This window comes from Pangasianodon hypophthalmus, chromosome 14 (assembly GCF_027358585.1).
Source record: "Pangasianodon hypophthalmus isolate fPanHyp1 chromosome 14, fPanHyp1.pri, whole genome shotgun sequence".
NCBI classification, from domain to species: Eukaryota; Metazoa; Chordata; class Actinopteri; order Siluriformes; family Pangasiidae; genus Pangasianodon; species Pangasianodon hypophthalmus.
In genome coordinates this window covers 5,117,493-5,136,859 of record NC_069723.1, presented here as the reverse complement: position 1 = coordinate 5,136,859, position 19,367 = coordinate 5,117,493, and the positions used below count along the sequence as shown (strand labels likewise).

Sequence of the window (19,367 nt, the reverse complement as noted above, 5' to 3'; positions counted from 1 at the left end):
TCCTCACAAAGAAAACTTTTTTTTTTTTTTTTTTTTTAATTTTTTTTTTTTTACACAAAAACTGCAGATTTTGTTTAAAAAAAAGAAAAGCAAACCTAAAAGATGAAAAATTTTCTTGTTAGTGAGGTTAAGGTTAGGGTTAGATTTAGGTGTAGAGTGTGTGTGTGTGTGTGTGTGTGTGTGTGTGTGTGTGTGTGTGTGTTTGTGCGCGCACTAATTCATAACCCATGATAAGATAATGACTCGAGCACGTGTCTATGAGAGCAGGTCATAGTGACACGGAAAAAAAAATCTTACAGAGAAAAACTGCAAGATCGCCTTCTCATTTTCTCCAGGACTCCTCCTCAGAGGTGTGCTAAACACACACTCTCTCTCTCTCACACACACACACACACAGCTGGATTGAAAACAGAACGAAGAGAACGAGATTAATTTCAGACCTTGTTTCTGAGACGTCATTCTGTATTAAGTAAATATCAACAGAAAGGAATGGAGCGACCATCGAGGTAAGAGGCTTCAACATATTAATTTTAATAATAATGAAATAAATTACTGTTTTTTTTTATGATAACATTTCAGAAATATGTGAAAGATGAAGACTGTGATATACACAGAGTTTGCTGAGATTATTCATGCCTTGGTTTAATCAGTTCACACTGTTTCACACACACACACACACACACACACAGTGAGTCCTTTATATTTTTTTTTATTTTTTGTCTGTAGGGTTTGGCTGGTGTTCACCATGCTGTTATCTTTTCCACTTTGTTCTTTTGCTCTGGACAAACTGAACATGTGCATGGACGCTAAACATCACAAAATTGAGCCGGGACCAGAAGGAGAACTTTATCTGCAGGTAACACACACACACACAGTGCAGGACACACACATTCAGGTGTGTTCTGCTGAGCTTGGTCAAAGTTCAGCAAGTCTTCTCCAGCACACTTAGCTAATCATTTCTCTTGAGGTGAAAAGTTGTTCTCATTTTACATTATCGTCACAAACACCAAATCACAAAAAAAAAACACAAAAATGACAACACATTTTAAATCCAACATATTACTGCAGCCACAAAATATAATTTTATATAATTTAAAACATTTCTTCATTTTGGTTTCATGGTCATTGCTGAGGATTTCTGTTTTCAGTAAGTTTCTCTATGTTCACTGTTTGACACGTGTTCTGAGAACATGTAAAATACCATGTTTGTTTTACATATTTAACAGTTTTTCAACTGTGTAGATTTTATAAGATGTGGTGAGGTCTGAGACAATTTCTCAGCTCCAGTCTTGTTTTATAAAAATCCTGATTCAACTCAACCCTATACTGAAATGTCAAAGATTCTGCTTTCACACGTGTTGTGAGAACATCATGGCTCATATTTAAATGTTAGCTAAATATTTTCAGAAACAGGATCGGTCAGAAGCATGATCAGGAGAGGATGAAGACTACAGCCACAGGAATTTCACTCACTCACACTCTGTCTAGTAAAGCTCTATCGCTAGTCACAGGCTCTATCGCCAATGCACATAACAGACTCATTATTCTTTATTAAATTGCTTTATACCACGCTTGAATTCTGTATCCTGATTGGTCAGAAGGTGTTGATTAAATTTCTATAAAAGCAGCTCTGACAGTAGTGCAGCTGCAAATCACAGGTTTATATTAATGCACTCATTCTAATACGTTATCGTTTCTATAGTAACAGCTCATAAGATGAAGTTTTCTGTAAGGAGACATTTATGTGTTATGTAATATTTATGGAAAGAGTCTCCAGTGTCAGCACTTTGTAACAGTCAGAGGTAAAGCTGTAACTTTAAGTTTTCCGACATCTTCAGGACAGAGGAGTTTACGCTTTGTGTAAGTGCAGGAGATATTATTGGTGTTCCTCAGGGCTCTGTACATGGAACACTGTTTTTTTTATGGTGTATTCTGCTGTTAGCTTTATTAATGTTCACTTCACATCTGTGAGCTGATCTGAGACATGCCCGAAGTCTCTCATTAATGTTTAATGTCTAAAACACTGATAGCAATAAAATGTTTTGTTAATAAATACAGCATTACATAATATTAGCAAAAATCTAATACCTAAAAACATTCTTATTAAGGAGGGACAATATGATCTCTCCCTGTCTCTTTCTCTCCCCCCCCCCTCTCTCTCTTGCTCTCTCTCTCACCCTGTATATCTCTCTGTCTTGCTCTCTTTCTCTGTGTCTAACTGTCCCTCTCTGTCTGTCTGTCTCTCTGTCTGTCTCTCGCTCTGTCTATCTCACTCTCAGTGTGCTCCTTGGCGTGAGAATGCATGTTGCACTGCGAACACGTCAACTGAAGCTCATGAAGATAACTCGTACCTATACAACTTTAACTGGAATCACTGTGGGATCATGAGCGAAAAATGTAAACAGCATTTCATCCAGGACACGTGTTTCTATGAGTGTTCTCCTCACCTGGGGCCGTGGATCCAGCCGGTATGCCCACATCACACTGCACAACTAAACCATGTCTCTGTGGCCGTGAAGCTCCTCATTCTCCCACTCCTTTATTCTCTTTATAATAAAGACACCAGAAACGGTTCTTTACAGTGAGGCCACAGAAGAACCATTTGATTTATGGATTTTAAACCATTTTTGTTGATGCCACAGAAAACTAAAAAAATTCTCATGGTAAATGTGTTCGTTATGTAGAAGAATGTTTGTGGTGGAAAAGAATTATTGAGGGTTTTTTTTGTTTTGTTTTGTTTTAATTAAAGCAAAGACGCTCTTTTATGGCATCACTTTAAAGAACTTTTTCTGTAAAAACACCATTAAGAGACACAGTCAGTCCAAGCAGCGAGTCTCGTGAGGTTTCTCCACTCATCCAAGATTTCTTCCTGAAACCTGTGACATCACAGAGATTGTCCTGAAGTTCACATTACACTCTGGAAGTGTGAAGGCATTTCACTGAAACAGAAACACCCTGGTTTAGGGTTCTATACAGAACAACTTTTAAAAAATTCTTATTCCATTTCACCATCTATTTGTTATGGAAGTATTTTCCGGACAAATTTCAAAAGCAACTGCAAATTGCATTTGCAATTGCGTTTTCTATTTGTGGACGCATAAATTGTGACATAATTCAAATGCAAATCATGTATTACTGTCACTCATCTTGTTTTCTGACCCGAAACTAAAGATGATCTTTCCACCACACTACTGCGAGTAGTGCAAATACAAAGGGAATTACGATTGCATTTGAATTTTGGCAGGGTCCATACACGGCGCCGAGGAAGTGAAACAGCAAACAGGGTAATTGCTATTGCTACTTCAATATGACAGGGTCATAAATCGTAAGACATGGGAAATGCAATTGCAAATGGACTTTACTTTTCCATTTGAAATTTGGCATACATTATACGTTCATGTAAACGAAAATGTTAATGATAATACGCATTTGCATTTGAACTATGTCACAGTTTATGCGTCCACAAACAGAAAACGCAATTGCGAATGCAATTTTCAATTACTTTTGAAATTTGTCCGGAAAATACTTCCATACCTTGTGTTTGCGGATGAAGTTACAGATTTTTTAAAAAAAGAAGTAATTCACTTCAGTTATTTTTAGACATATCAACATCCCCCCACCTCCCAAAAACCTCCCTTGTGTGTGTGTGTGTGTAGGCGGACAACACTTGGCGGAGGGAGCGCATATTGGACGTGCCATTGTGTTTGGAGGACTGTGACTCATGGTACAATGACTGCAAAAATGACATCACTTGCAAAGAAAACTGGCACAAGGGCTGGAACTGGACTTCAGGTGTGTCTGTGTGTGTGTGTAAGGGGTGATTTGTAGAAAGAACTGATAATCCGACTGAATTTAAGGCCATGGTTTATGGTATAAGTGATGGTGTGGATTAAGGATAAAACTCCTCTGGAATAATTCTCAGGAATAATATCTTTTTTCTTACTTGCCAGCTGAAAGTGTTTTGTGTGTGTGTGTGTGTGTGTTCACAGGTACAAACCGCTGTCCTGCTGGAGCTAAGTGCGAGAAGTGGACAGACATTTTCCCCACCGCTCAGAGCATGTGTGAGAAAATCTGGTCAAACTCCTACAAGTACACCACGTACACCAAGGACAGCGGCCGCTGCATGCAGATGTGGTTCACGGGCCAGAACCCTAACCGAAAAGTGGCAGAGTTCTACCTGAACCACGGCTCTCGAACAGAGGTGGCCATGATGACGAGCCTCACCCTCTCACTTGCTGTCCTTCTCTCAATGCTTTGAAATGCTAATGAAAAGAAAACCTAAGAAAAAACATTTTTTGTTGTCGTTGTTTTTTAAACTCTATTACGCGTGTTTTTCTATTGTAATTCACCTTGCAGGCACCAGAGGGCGCTAAATTTAAGTACTAACTATACTAATATATTAAATAATGTGGAAGGATATGGGGTGGTCTTTATATTTGCATATTCATGATGTTTATATTGAGGGTAGTGCAGTTCCTAGGTCCTGTTCCTGCTTAATTTTGAGTGACAAAACATACTGAACAAATTATTATTCAACACAGATTTTTAAATGGTTTAAAATTACAAGCAAGGGTGTCAAACACATTCTGCCTGGGCCACATCAGCATTTTTGTGTAACCCAGAACAGCCGTAATCAAAGTCTATCTTTTTTTTTTGACTTATTAAACATATGTTGACTAACACCAATAACGTTTGAGCTGAAATTAGAAAAGAAAGTTTCTAGGAATGAGAGGGCTAACAGAAATGTAAAATGTAAGCACTGTTACTGTAGGTAATAACATTTATTATACTGATTATAATAAAACATTTTTATTAATATATTCCTTTGCTTAATCCCATTTTATCGAATAGCAGCTGCTGTAATGAGAAACAGACTTAGCTAATCGGGTTGATGCATTTTTCCTGTTTCTGTTTGAAAGCTATTAGGCAGATCGCTAAACTATAAGCACAGAGATACGGAGGTGAGGTCCAGTGAAGCAGTTTACTGCAGAAGAAAAGTGGATCATGACTTATCATGATATAAGATGTAATTTTTCTGTATTACTAACATTACTTTAATCTTTTCAGTGGAACTGTCATAAACTGTTTTTTGACAAGAGTGTGATTACATCAAGCGCAGCACAGCCGTGGCTGAAACCAGAGCACACATGTACATGTCGGTTCACGGTAACTTCCCACCTGATACAAAGTGAAAAATGGCTGCCACTCGTCGGTTTTAGTTAAGCACTGTGAGACTGTACAATAGCGGTAGCTACGCTACGAGTCTGATGTGAATTCTGGACAGTGTGAAAATGTATTATTGCATGTATTATTTTTTTCCAAGTTCATGCGGGCCAAGTGAAACGAGGCTGCAGGCCAGATTTGGCTCACGGACCTTGTGATTGACAAATGTGCTTTAAGGTGTACTTTTACTGCTCATTTATATATTTATATACAGAATATACTCTGAGCTGAAACACTAACAAAGAACAATAATTTATGCAATATAGCGTTATACAGTACTGTGTGATGGCCAGTAGGGGACAGTACTGCTCAAAATGTCCTGTTCCTGTACTGGAGCTCAGATGAGGGGTGCTGGAGGTGTTAGAGGTGTGACGATTCAGTCAGTATCACTGTAAACCTAAGTAGCAGAAATTACAGCAGCAGTTTGTGACCATAGATTTTGGATTCGCAGGAAGAGTGGAGAGAATATAACACTTGACTTAGGCTATACGCTACTATCTAATGAATTTTTAGAGTAACTCCGTAATAGGCAGTTAAGGGTCAGCAACATACAGTCACCTAGCATATGGTCTTGCAGCACATTTTTTAAGCTGTACCTTTGTTTAACTATGTTCCATACAGCAGGTATTTTTCCACACAAGAAGAGCTAATTTCATTAACTGGGGTTGCTAGGTTTCAGCAAAATTTCCAGACTCCATCTAAAAAAACAAAACAAAACACACACACACACAAAAAGAAAAAAAAAAAAGAAAAAAAAAAAACAACACAAAAAAAAACCTGGACTAGTTCAAAACACTTGGGCAGTGGAAAGGGGAGACATGTTTTTCTTCTTTTTCTCAGCCTTTATGTGGGAAACAAGGTCACCGTGGTCATAGATATGGTCATCATAGACACACATTCCTAAACAGTGCACATAGTTAGAGTGATAGTCATAATATCATCAGCTGATCTTGGCTTTTAATAGACTGCAGATGTAGCATCTTCCTGGAGTGCTTGCACCCACACAAGCCCTTTCTGAATAACATTGGACACCACTGCCCTACACAGTGCATTTCAAATCCACTAGACATTCAGCACTACAGAGGCACACTACAGACAAGCTACAGACACATTACTTAAACACTACAGTCACACTACAGACATGCTACAGACACGGTACAGTCACGCTACGGACAAGCTAAAGACATGCTACAAACGTGATATAGACACGGTACAGACACACTACAGATAAGCTAGACACGCTACAGTCATGCTACAGATAAGTTACAGATAACCTACAGACATGCCACAGAACGCAACAGACATGCTACAGATAACCTACAGACACGCCACAGACACGCTACAGTCATGCTACAGATAAGCTACAGACACGCTACAGTCATGCTAAAGATAAGCTACAGACATGCCACAGACACGCTACAGTCATGCTACAGATAAGCTACAGATATCCTACAGACACGCTACAGTCATGCTACAGATAAGCTACAGACAAGCTACAGACATGCTACAGATAGCCTACAGACACGCTACAGTCATGCTACAGATAACCTACAGACACGCTACAGATAAGTTACAGACATGCCACAGACACGCTACAGATAACCTACAGACACGCTACAGTCATGCTACAGACATGCCACAGACACGCTACAGTCATGCTACAGATAACCTACAGACACGCTACAGTCATGCTACAGATAAGCTACAGACAAGTTACAGACATGCCACAGACACGCTACAGATAACCTACAGACACGCTACAGTCATGCTACAGATAACCTACAGACACGCTACAGTCATGCTACAGTCATGCTACAGATAACCTACAGACACGCTACAGTCATGCTACAGTCATGCTACAGATAACCTACAGACACGCTACAGTCATGCTACAGATAAGCTACAGACACGCTACAGTCATGCTACAGACATGCCACAGACACGCTACAGTCATGCTACAGATAACCTACAGACACGCTACAGTCATGCTACAGATAAGCTACAGACAAGTTACAGACATGCCACAGACACGCTACAGATAACCTACAGACACGCTACAGTCATGCTACAGATAAGCTACAGACACGCTACAGTCATGCTACAGATAACCTACAGACACGCTACAGTCATGCTACAGATAACCTACAGACACGCTACAGTCATGCTACAGATAACCTACAGACACGCTACAGTCATGCTACAGATAAGCTACAGACACGCTACAGTCATGCTACAGACATGCCACAGACACGCTACAGTCATGCTACAGATAACCTACAGACACGCTACAGTCATGCTACAGATAAGCTACAGACAAGTTACAGACATGCCACAGACACGCTACAGATAACCTACAGACACGCTACAGTCATGCTACAGATAACCTACAGACACGCTACAGTCATGCTACAGATAACCTACAGACACGCTACAGTCATGCTACAGATAAGCTACAGATAACCTACAGACACGCTACAGTCATGCTACAGATAACCTACAGACAAGTTACAGACATGCCACAGACACACTACAGATAACCTACAGACACGCTACAGTCATGCTACAGATAACCTACAGACACGCTACAGTCCTGCTACAGATACGCTACAGTCATGCTACAGATAACCTACAGACACGCTACAGTCATGCTACAGATACGCTACAGATAAGACACAGTCATGCTACAGATACGCTACAGATAAGATACAGTCATGCTACAGTCAATGTACAGAAAAGCTACAAACACGTTACAGACTCACTGCAGTCATGCTACAGAGCTGCAACCTCAAGCCACTCATGTGGCCACGCCCCTGCATGACGCAAGCGTTTTTCACTTGATGTTAGCTGGTGTGTGGATGGAGGTGAAATATGACAGCGTTTTTATTGTTTAATATTATTTTAGCACTATGTGTGTGTGTGTGTTCGCGTAGGCAATAATTAGAATATATTTAGAGTCACTGCGTTTAAATAAACGATCATAGAAAAAGAAGAATTTGTCCTTTAAGTTATTAATACTGCTGATTTCTCCACAAGGTGAAGAGGTCAGGTCTTATTGTATGTACAAGTGTTAGCAAATGTGCATTTATTTATTTATTTAGTCTTGCTTTATTCCACTCTTTAACTTTTGTTTGTTTGGTGGATTAAACTGAAGTTCATATCTGTATGAGAATATCAGTTCTCTGATCAGTTTGTAAAATCGAGTCAATGGGCGTGCTCATGTAGAAGCCCCGCCCCGGAAGTGGTAGGAACCGACTGCGGTGTCGATATGCACAAAAAATTCTAAACAGGAAGTTTATTAATAACCGCAGATTCACACATTACAGTGTTAGCGGATTCAGTGGACTGAGTTACAGTCATATTTAACTCAGCTGCTGTTCTAAACATTAATTTACAATTTGCTGGACTGAAAGGAAACATGTATAGCTGCTTTTTTTGGGAGAGAAAACTTTTTTTTAGCTGAGACTGAAAATTTTAATTTTAGAGAAAGTTTTTGGTTTTAACATTAATAATATTTTATGATTTTTACACAGACATACATTTCTGAATGAAGTTCCATCGGTGGTCATGTAAAAGTTTGTCTTTTTTTTTTTTTTTTTGATCCGTGTGTGTGTTAGTTAGCTTAGCTGCTAGCTGGTTCTTAGATTGATGTGTACATGTGTGTAAATGCGGTGTGTTTTCCAGCTGTGAAGTCATACCGAAGATCCTCAAAAGTTTTTGTAGGTCGCTCTTAAAAGTTATTTAAAGTCGATGTTTTTAATCCAGCAGCAGTAGTGTGATTTCTGTAACAGTGTGTGTGTGTGTCTGAGTGAGAGAGAGGCTTGCTAAAGCGTGTGTTTCAGCTCTGTGGTTGTGATTTCTTTTTTTTTATTTCTGTGAGAGAAAGTGAGGAGAGATTAGCTCAGTGCTAACCGACTCACCGAGGACCTGACTGTAGTGAAAAAGGAAGAGTTAAAAAGTTTTTGGTTGGATTCACAACTTTAATTGATGATCAAGGACACTGAAATATTACCTCAGCTTTGGTGTGTGTATGTTTGAGCTGGAACATTTCCACAGGGATATAAACTCAGGAGCAGATTAGCGGAAGGCTGATGGGAGACTGTGAGGCAGAGCTGGAGCCGAGTCTGCGCTCACTGCTCGGGTTCAGCCACTAAACCAGGACAAGGACCGAAAAGAAAAAAGACAAAGCGGATAAAGAAATATACTTATTTTCTTCCCGTGGTATTTTGTCGTCAGCACGGTTCACCATGGCAGGTGGGGGAGGAGCGGCCCCTCCACTGTGGTATCACCGGGACCTGAGCCGCGCCGCCGCCGAGGAGCTGCTGGCCCGAGCCGGCCGAGATGGGAGCTTCCTGGTCCGGGACAGTGAGAGCGTGAGCGGCGCCTACGCCCTGTGTGTGCTGTGAGTTATCTATATCTGTACTTTATTTACCTCTCTGTATTACTACACTCTGTTAGGGCTTCCCGGTGATAAAGTGTTGTGTTTTCGCGGAGAAAACCACACGGAACTGAGAGCGAACTTCTGATCTGAACTCTCAGGGTTAAGGCGATGTGTTTATTTAGTTCTGAGGTGTTTATTTTACTGTTTCTGCTAGTTTCTTTTAGTTTCTGTTAGTTTTTTTTTGTAAGTGTTTGCAGTGTTTAACTGAAAACTGACCTTTTTACTTAAGATGGACGCTTGAAATATTATTTCCTGTGTCCAAACACATTCTAAACATTTTACCAGCTGTGACATTGGGCAGATTTGACGCAGTAAAACACTTTCTTCTTCATCTAGGATTTATACCGTTTATAGTGTGGCGTTACTAAGACATTTAGTAACATTTAGGCACTCACAGGGGCGGAGCTAGACGGGGTCACGTGACTCAGACGAGTTGACGTCATCGAGAATTAAAAAGAAATTAACACATGCTGCGTCCCAATTCGCGTACTATCCGTCCTAAATAGTATCCGAGATTAGAATACGTGTATCCCAAATCGTAGTATTTTGAAATGAGTATCCTAAAGGTACCCGGATGGTCTACTATTTCCGGTAGATTTTGGAAGTGTGCAGCCGTGGACACTTTTTCAGCTGAAATTACCCACAACTCCTTGCGCGATGGAGGAGGAGTTTTGCGACGGTTTGTTTCGCCGAAATCAGTGGCGCATTTTAGAGAGGTGGAAATGAAATATGGGAAAAATAAATCAAGGGAATGGTAAATTAAATTATGTAGTATAAATTATACAAGGAATAATAAATGAAGAAAAGATTAAATGTAGCGAGTAGTTTGTTTACGGTGACCGTGTGTGTAACTAGGCAACAACATTCTCTTCCATTAAAAGACAGATAACATACAAAATTACATTAGGTAAAAAGTTTATATATATTTAAATAAATAAATAAAAAACACAGATAACGCACACCACTGCATCACCACACACCACGCAGCTTACAGCTAGGCCAAAGAGAAAAGATGTTTTTTTTTAAACGGAGCTTAAATGTGCTGGTATTTGGGGTAAACAATTCTACAGTTTTGGGGCTGTAATTGAAAAGGCACGGTCACTCTGACCGTAAGCGGGATCGTGAGACATTCAGGAGAGCCTGACCAGCTGATGTAAGAGAACTTGATGTTATGTAGGGGCAGATTAATTCTGAAATGTGAAGTGGTGCTAATCCATGCAATGCCTTAAAAACAAACAGTATAACCTTAAAATAATACTGAAATTTAACTGGAGGTTAAACTGAAATTTAACTCTAAGGTTAGATATGAGTACAGGAGTTATACATGTCTCTCTTTCTAGTACCCGTTAAGAGGCGTACAGCAGAGTTTTGAACCAGTTGAAGGTATGAGAGGGATGACTGACTGACTGACCGCTAAATAAAGAGAATTACGGTAGTTAAAACGGGATGAAATGAAGGCATGGATGACTCTCCAGGTTTTAAAATGTGAGGAAAGATTTCATCTTGTTAATGGTTCTAAATTGGAAAAAGCTTGCACAACAGAATTAATTTTTTGTCAAATTTTAAGTCAGAATTAAAGATATCGCCAAGATTATTTATATGGTTATGTACATTTGCAGACAAGGGGTTCAAACCTCTGTCTTGCTCTTATTTAGCTGAAGGAAGTTCATTGTCATCCAACTTTTGATATCCCTCAGGAAGTCATAGAGAGACATGTTTAAAGCAAGATCGCATGGTACCACTAAATTGCTATTTACAGTAGACAAAATGTTAGTACCAGCAGTGCCTACCACAGTTTGGAGAAGCTGTGAAGGAAAGGTATCTAGAGAACACATGTCCGACAGGGTGGACTGCCGTGTGGGGCGTGTCAGACGGTTCCAAATGATGCTGGATTTTACTGATGTAGAGTTCATCATGTTAAAGGGTGCAAAAGAAAAACAACACATCTGCATGTTTACTTTACTGTATTGTGCAGTCCAGAACCTCAAACAAACAGAGAATGCAGTGCTTCACTTCGCTGTTCTTTGCATGCAAATGATTTACAGGGATGAGTGTACATGGAAATACACCAAACTGAAAATTCTCATCTGAAACCATGAGCTGGATTTATTATTATTATTATTATTATTATTATTATTATTATTATTATTGTTGTTGTTGTTGCAGCTCACTGATGCCTCTGATTTATAAAATAATGAAATATCCATTATGTTTTAGAAAAATCCTGTAATTTTTCTTTTGCCTCGATATTATACTCATGTTGTAATAATAATCTTTAAATTATTTAAAAAACAGCTCTTTAACCCACACAGTGTTTGTTCTTAAAAAAAAAAAAAAACGTGCAAAAAAGCAAAACACTGTGGTGGATGTTGTGTCCCGATGTTGGTACCACAGAGACACGTCAGGACTCGTCTCAATCCAGCGACTCGGCATTTCTGCTGCTCAGAGCTGTTTACTGCATATCTGAGGGCTTAATGAAGGGTTTATAAAGCTTCACAGAGCTGTTAGTGCAGGAGGTGGCTCTCGCTTTACACACACACACACACACTTGTACACAATCACACATGTTTTTACACACACTTTTACACACACTTTTGCACACACACACTTGCACACACTCGCACACACTCTCACGCTTACAAATTCACACACTTGCTATAGAAACAATAACGTGTTAGAACAAGTGCATTAATATAAAACCGTGATTTGCAGCTGTGCTACTGTCAGAGCTGCTGTTATAGAAAATTAATAAACACCTTCTGACCAATCAGGGTACAGAATTAAACTAAATAAAGTGCAGTGTTGCTCTGAGATCTGGAGTCTGAGTGTGTTTCAGGCTGAAGGATGAGGAATCGGAGTGTGTGGAAACTACAGAAACCACATCAGTGCTCGGACTCCTGACCACAGCGCTGATATTCTGTTATTACTGGGTTCTGCTGCGAGGCCTTGGATCAGAATAGCAGCACCACTTTAAACACTTCACATGGTTTTTCTCTCAGCAGCAGTTTTATTTGCCTGCTCAGGATCTTGGCGATGCCTGAATGTAGAACTGTTCTCTGTGAACAGTTCTAAATGAACATTTATGTAATATTCTCTGAAGAACCTCAAAAATACTCACTTAAGAAATTTGTACAAATAAAAATAAGTATGTTTTAGTGAAGCTTCTACTTGTGTCTGTTACAACAGCCACAAAATGAAATATTGAAAAATCTAAACAATGTAAATGTGAACAAATGTAATGAGGTAACAGTTCAATAAATAAGTTTTAGTGCATTTTAAAGCAACTTTGTGTTTGTCCACTTTCTTGGTTTACACACAAACAAATATTTTACAAAACAAACAAAATGAATAGAGTGCACACAGTCCCATTAGTTAGTCCCATTAGTTAATTTAACAGTGGCAAGTTGTAATGCAGCAAACAAAGTTTCTCTGCATTTTCTGCAGTGGGCCTGTTCCTCTCATCATAAATGGCCCCAACCTCACTAAATACTCTCTCACTTGGAACAGTAGAGGGTGGAGGACAGAGATATTTTCTTGCCAATGGTGCAGTGAGGCTCAGCTGAGTTTGATTCTATTTCCAACATTCCAGTGATAGACCACTCTTTCTGTTAGTTACTGGCTCCTTGAGGCAAAAGTTCAGCTCCTCATAAAAGTTCACTCACTCTTCAGCAGGAGTTTGAGCTCCAAGAATGTTGCAAATGCAAATTTGATCAACAAGACCAATGGCTTCCTCTGCCTCTCTCCTTGCTTGTTCAGGAGGACTTGTTGGTCCTTGGCCTTCATGTGTGGTAGTGGCTACTGGTTGTGCTGAGGCTGTTCCTCCACTATCCATTGTTTGACTTTATCCAGTATGCCTGCTGCTGTAAACATATGGCCTTCATATGGAGGATCCAGCAGTGTTGCACCAAACATTTGTTGTCTTCAATTTTGGCAAGTCTTTTTTCCAAACTCTGTAACATTGTCTGCCCCAGTGTTTTAATTCCTCTGCTTGTGGGACCCTCGACTTGAAGAAGCATCTTCAGCAAGACAATACTGGGAATAATGCAAGTAGAAGATGCTTCTGCTTTGTTTCATCCTCAACTTAGCAACGATATCCCCAAGTGCTCTCTGGCTGCTGATGCCATCATTCACAACAAGCTGCAGTATATGAGCACTACAGCTGAGGACTGGCATTTCTGCAAGTCTCATGCCTTTAACAACATTTGCACTGTCATCTCTGAGCACAAGCACTACCCTTTCTTGTGTAATATGCCACTGGTCAATCAGGTCAAGAAAGATCTATTCCCTGGTATGGGAGCCAAACATGGCCTTGACATTCAAGACAATTTGTTTTTTTTCCTAATTATTGTCAATAAAATGGCACGTGAGACTCATCAGAGACTCCGCATCCCCTGTGGTGAAAGGCAAATGGGGGCCAGCATTATCAGGTGCAATCAATGTTCTGAACTTATCTGTTGCTTTTTTCGTTCTTCAGGGTATACCTCAGTTCAAAAACTGTTGAAAGCCACCTGAATGGGTGTTTTTTTAGCCAGATTAAGGAAGAATGCGCTTATGTGCTATATGGCAACAGTGGTCTGCCTTGTCACATATCGGCTGAATGGAAAGATTCCAATAATTAAAAAATGGCATCGGCTGATGCCGATAATTAAAAAATGGCAAATATTGGAAGGCCGATATATTGGTCGACCACTTGTATGGTGTTAATGTTGTGTAGCGCTGATGTGTAAATAGTATAGACTTTTATTATTTGTGATTTGTGACATGGACAAATAGTGCAGTTGCGTAACCAGGACATTCATTACAATTTTCACATGAAGTCTGTTGTTTGTATATTTGAGAATATCAAGTTTAAACATGGTTAGTAAAAAAGACACTGAGATAGGGCCATAAAACACATACTATAATATATTTTCAGAAGACTTTTGAGTACTGGATTATGTGAACCGGAGTCATTGTTACCACAGGTTGTCAGAAGCATCCTGTTCATTCATTCACATAAAACAATGAATTGATTTAACTTTTGGGTGATACTTTTTGTTTTATAAAGGCTGTATGCGAGAGAGTGTCAATGGCCATGAATACTGATGTCTTTCAAACCTGGGGAGATAATGACCCACACCCTAATGAGTCTATCAAGGTGGAATGCCACTGTGGAAACTAAAAGAAAGAATGTTTTTGTTTGTTTGTTTGCAACATAGCGCACAATAAAACAAAATATAAAAAATAAGGGGCAAAGGCACATTTTTTGAGCACAGTAGTTTAGCATGGTAGTTTTGTGTGTGCAGTATGTCTTTAAGGCAGTTGTGTGTGTTTTGGGTACAGTTAATACAGTTGTGTGTGGGTACAGTGTGCCTTTAAGTGAAGTGATGTGTAGCCAAATATGGTGGCCCATACTCGGAATTTGTGCTCTGCATTTAACCCATCCAAGTGCACACACCTTTTTTTTTTTTTTTTGCTGCAGCGCCCAGGGAGCAGTTGGGGGTTCGGTGCCTTGCTCAAGGGTCTCACCTCAGTCGTGGTATTGAGGGTGGGAGGGAGCACTGGTCATTCACTCCCCCCACCTACAATCCCTGCCGGACCTGAGACTCGAACCCACAACCTTCGGGTTACAAGTCCGAGACTCTAACCATTAGGCCACGACTGACAGATGTGGATGTGGATGTGGATGTGGATGTGCATGTGCATGTGCAGTGTGCCTTTAAGGCAGTTGTGTGGTCTGTTCTGGGTGCAGTGTGCCTTTAAGGCTGTCGTGTGTGTGTGTTGTGGGTGCAGTGTGCCTTTAAGGCAGGTGTGTGTCGTGGGTGCAGTGTGCCTCATTGCACTGGCCAGTTGCCATAGTGACATGCCCTGTGGCATAAACGGCTGGTTAATTATAGAACACACACAAACACATGCTCACACCAAGTCCAGTGAAGTTTTGACTACCAAATATGTGTGCGCGTGTGTCTGTTTGTGTGTGTGTGCGTGTTGACCAAAGCACTGCTGATGTGTAAGTCACTCAACCACTGTGTTTGATAATGAAATGAGGTGCGTGTGTGAGTGTGTATGTGTGAGCACAGCTGGTTTGATGGAGATCAACAGGTTTATGCTTACAGACACTGTTTTTCATCCCCTCTTGCTCGCTCTCTCTCTCTCTCTCTCTCTCTCACACACACACACACACACACACACACACACACACACACTGGGCTATGGATATATGTGGATAAGAGCTCGGTAGTCTGGTGTGTGTGTGTGTGTGTGTGTGTGTGTGTGTGTGTGTGTGTGAGACTGATCAGTTTATTCTGTTCCTCTGTAGATACCAGAAGCATGTTCACACATACCGAATCCTACCTGATGAGGAGAACTTCCTAGCGGTGCAGGTAATACTGTGTGTGCGTGTGTGTTGTGGCTATAGATCATACAGCAGACTCATTGTGTCTTTGCAGTGACTGCCCTGAAAAGCTGGGAGCACTGATCCACCACATATCCTATAACACACATACACACACACACACACACACACACTCTTCCTTAAAAATTGCATTTATTTTAGTTGCTGAAAGGAATCTGATTGTGTGAATATTAAATTTGTGTAATAAAAATTAATGAGTATTAATGCGAATTATGTTGTAATGGCACAGTCTGAGTGAACATTAGCAGTAGCTACACTATATCTGCTAGTATCATGAACCACAAAAGATGAAATTTGTCTTTCTACATTGTGTGTGTGTATGTGTAGACATCTCAGGGAGTGCAGCCGAAGAGGTTTAAGACGTTACCTGAGCTGATTCAGCTCTACCTTCAGCCTAATCAGGGTCTTGTCACCACCCTGCTCCTACCCGTGGAGAGAGAGGAATGTATGGACGAGAGAGACTACTCGGGTACACAAATATACACACACACATACACACACACACAAACAGAGATAAACCCTGTGGAGAGAACTGGACCGTCAAAAACAGAACCCAGCCATTTTAATGCGTATTCTCCAATTGGACAGACAGTGGAAGTGGTCTCCATGACGACAGTAAAAGTGACTGCTTCATCAGTGTAATGACATCACTGTTAAGTCCAACATGGATGAAGATTTCAGATTACTGTTAATTATTTCTCGAAATAAATCACTAATGCTGAGGCTGTTATCACACCGTATAACCAATCAGCAGGGAGCAGTGCTGCCAGCCCCGACCCTGAGTACAGTATAGTCCCCATTGGTGCCGATCTTGAGCAGTCAAATGTTCCGGTACTTGGTGTATTGGAGAAAGGCATCTAGTGCATGTTATGTGACTTCAGGAAGGAATAGGCTCCCCGCTGCACCTGGACCTGGGGATGGAGTTACACCTGCCACATCGGCCTGGAAAAAGTGTGTGATGTCATTTTGAAGTGCAGCAACAAGTGATATCGGACAGCCAATCAAAATACTTGTGTTAACTGTATTGCTCCTCCTCATATGGAAACCCCCCCCCCCCCAACATTGTGTTAATGCCACAGAGCTGTCTCTACTCTGCTAATAAAACATGCAGTATCAAAATATGGACAGCTTTCTCAAATATTATGTGTGTGTGTTTCACAGATGGGGAGGATGAGAAACCGCCCCTTCCACCTCGCACTGGCTCCTGTAGCTCTGCCCTTGTCAGTATAGACATGCCCACAGAGAGGTAAGCCCCTCCTCCATCTATCCTGCTCTGAAAAATGAAGTTTTGTTTTACACTTATGTACACACACCATCATTTTATAATGTGGATATGAATAGTCATATCACATCATAACGTAAATATGTTTTGCTCTCTCTCTCTCTCTCTCTCTCTCTCTCTCTCTCTCTCTCTCTCTCTCTCTGTCTGTCTGGCTCACTCTCTCTTTCTCTTTCTCTTTCTCTGTCTCTGTCTCTGTCTCTCTCTCTCTCTCTTTCTATCCTTCCCTCCAATCTATTCTCACACCCTATCTTTCTTTCCCCCTGTCTCTCTCTCCCTCTCCCTGTCTGACTCTCAGTGTGTCAGTAGGGAATGGGTTGAGTACAATCTCTCATGAGTATCTGAAGGGCAGCTATGCGTTGGATTTGGAAGCAGTGAAACAGGGAGCAAGCAGTCTGCCTCACCTCAACAAAACACTGGTGTCATCCTGCAAACGCCTGCATGGGTACACACACACACACACACACACACACACACACACACACACACAGAGTCCCCTTTCAGAGGGACAGATAGGTACGGAGGCCACACCCATTTCACAGGGAAGGACAGGCACAGAGGCCACACCTCTTTCATAGGAACGAGCAGGCACGGAGGTCGCACCCCTTTCATAGGAATGAGCAGGCAAGGAGGTCACACCCCTTTCATAGGAATGAGCAGGCACAGAGGTCACACCCCTTTCATAGGAATGGGCAGGCACAGAGGTCACACCCCTTTCATAGGAATGAGCAGGCACGGAGGTCACACCCTTTTCACAGAGACAGACAGGCACAGAGGCCACATCAACTTTACAGGGAGTAGTTCTCACTCAGTTCTAGCTGCTTCTAGCTGCTGGTGGAGAACTGACCCATGTATATGGGTATCTGCAAAGGTTCCATTCTGGTACTATTTGTTCAGTGGTTTGACCAGTCGAGAAACCCTTAAACGTTTTATGTAACACTCTACAACAGAGGGTTTGCCCTCTCCCTTTTTAGAAAGCTAGACCCCTTAACCAGGTAAAGAACCCACAATGAACCTTATTTCTAACTCCGTGGATGATGAACAAATTATTCTGTGAATTATATTTATTTTAATTATTCAGTCATTTGTTTATTTTTATTTTCACATTTTATTTCCTCATAGTAGTCTTATATTCCACTCATTTATTTTATCTGTCATTGTCTCTCTCTCTGTCTGTCTCTCTCAGAGAGGTGGATAAGGTGTTGTCTGGATTGGAGATCCTGTCTAAGGTGTTTGATCAACAGAGTGCCTCCATGGTGTCTAGGATGATTCAGCAGGTCAGCTTGCTCAACACTCTGTACAACACATCATAGATAGGAAAAACCCTTTTCTCAGGAGATCAAGTCTGTTACATGCATCATCTTTAGCTTTTGATTAATCAATTAAATAAATAGTTTACCAACAATTACCATTTTTATTTATTATAATACATCATACTTTATCTGTTTACAGTTAATACATTAATGTTGTGGAACTTTGGTGAAACAATTTAGTTCCTGATCTCACTTATATGATAGCTACAAACAGTTGTTCCCTCACCAGCCTCTCTTTTTCTCTCTATTCAAGTTAATAAGCCAAAAAACGCAGCTTGTCATGTTACAGAGAAAATCTTAAACTGCTCTGTCCCAAAGATGTCCGAAAACATAGTTACAGCTTTGCCTCTGACTGTTACAAAGTGCTGACACTGGAGATTCCTTCCATAAATGTTAAATAAACATCTCCTTACAGAAACCTCCACTATACCAATGATTACACATGTTTTTATTTCATTTATGTGGAGCATCCACTGAATAAGTCCCTGTGAATAAGCTGTTACTGTAGAAACGATAAAGTATTAGAATGTGTGCATTAGTATAAACCTGTGATTTGCAGCTGCGCTACTGTAAGACCTGCTGTTATAGAAAATTAATCAACACCTTCTGACCAATCAGGATACAGAACTCAGCAGCAGCGTGGAGTAATTGTAATTAGCATGTAGCTTGTAGTGTATCTTTATCCATGGTTAGCTTTCTGTAATTTAATGTAGTTTCTCC

At 40.6% G+C, this 19,367-nt stretch overlaps 2 protein-coding genes across 3 annotated transcripts in view; both read left to right on the top strand.

The window, feature by feature from the left end:
* The first annotated feature begins 289 nt into the window (after window positions 1-289).
* On the top strand, window positions 290-4,291 carry folr (folate receptor). Its single transcript, XM_026943504.3, has 5 exons — window positions 290-506; window positions 727-856; window positions 2,280-2,468; window positions 3,657-3,792; window positions 3,990-4,291. Exons 1-5 carry the CDS (start codon window positions 490-492, stop codon window positions 4,256-4,258), a joined length of 741 nt encoding a protein of 246 aa, XP_026799305.1. The 5' UTR covers window positions 290-489; the 3' UTR covers window positions 4,259-4,291.
* Window positions 4,292-8,492: 4,201 nt separating this feature from the next.
* The window catches only part of inppl1a (inositol polyphosphate phosphatase-like 1a), a 37,750-nt gene continuing 26,875 nt past the window's right edge, over window positions 8,493-19,367 (top strand). For both annotated transcript variants that reach the window (XM_053239592.1, XM_026943501.3), the window contains exons 1-6: window positions 8,493-9,622; window positions 15,960-16,023; window positions 16,383-16,524; window positions 17,217-17,301; window positions 17,633-17,779; window positions 18,521-18,611. In XM_053239592.1, coding sequence (XP_053095567.1) covers window positions 9,468-9,622; window positions 15,960-16,023; window positions 16,383-16,524; window positions 17,217-17,301; window positions 17,633-17,779; window positions 18,521-18,611 — 684 coding nt within the window. In that variant the 5' untranslated portion in view covers window positions 8,493-9,467. The remainder of the gene's footprint in view (window positions 9,623-15,959; window positions 16,024-16,382; window positions 16,525-17,216; window positions 17,302-17,632; window positions 17,780-18,520; window positions 18,612-19,367) is intronic.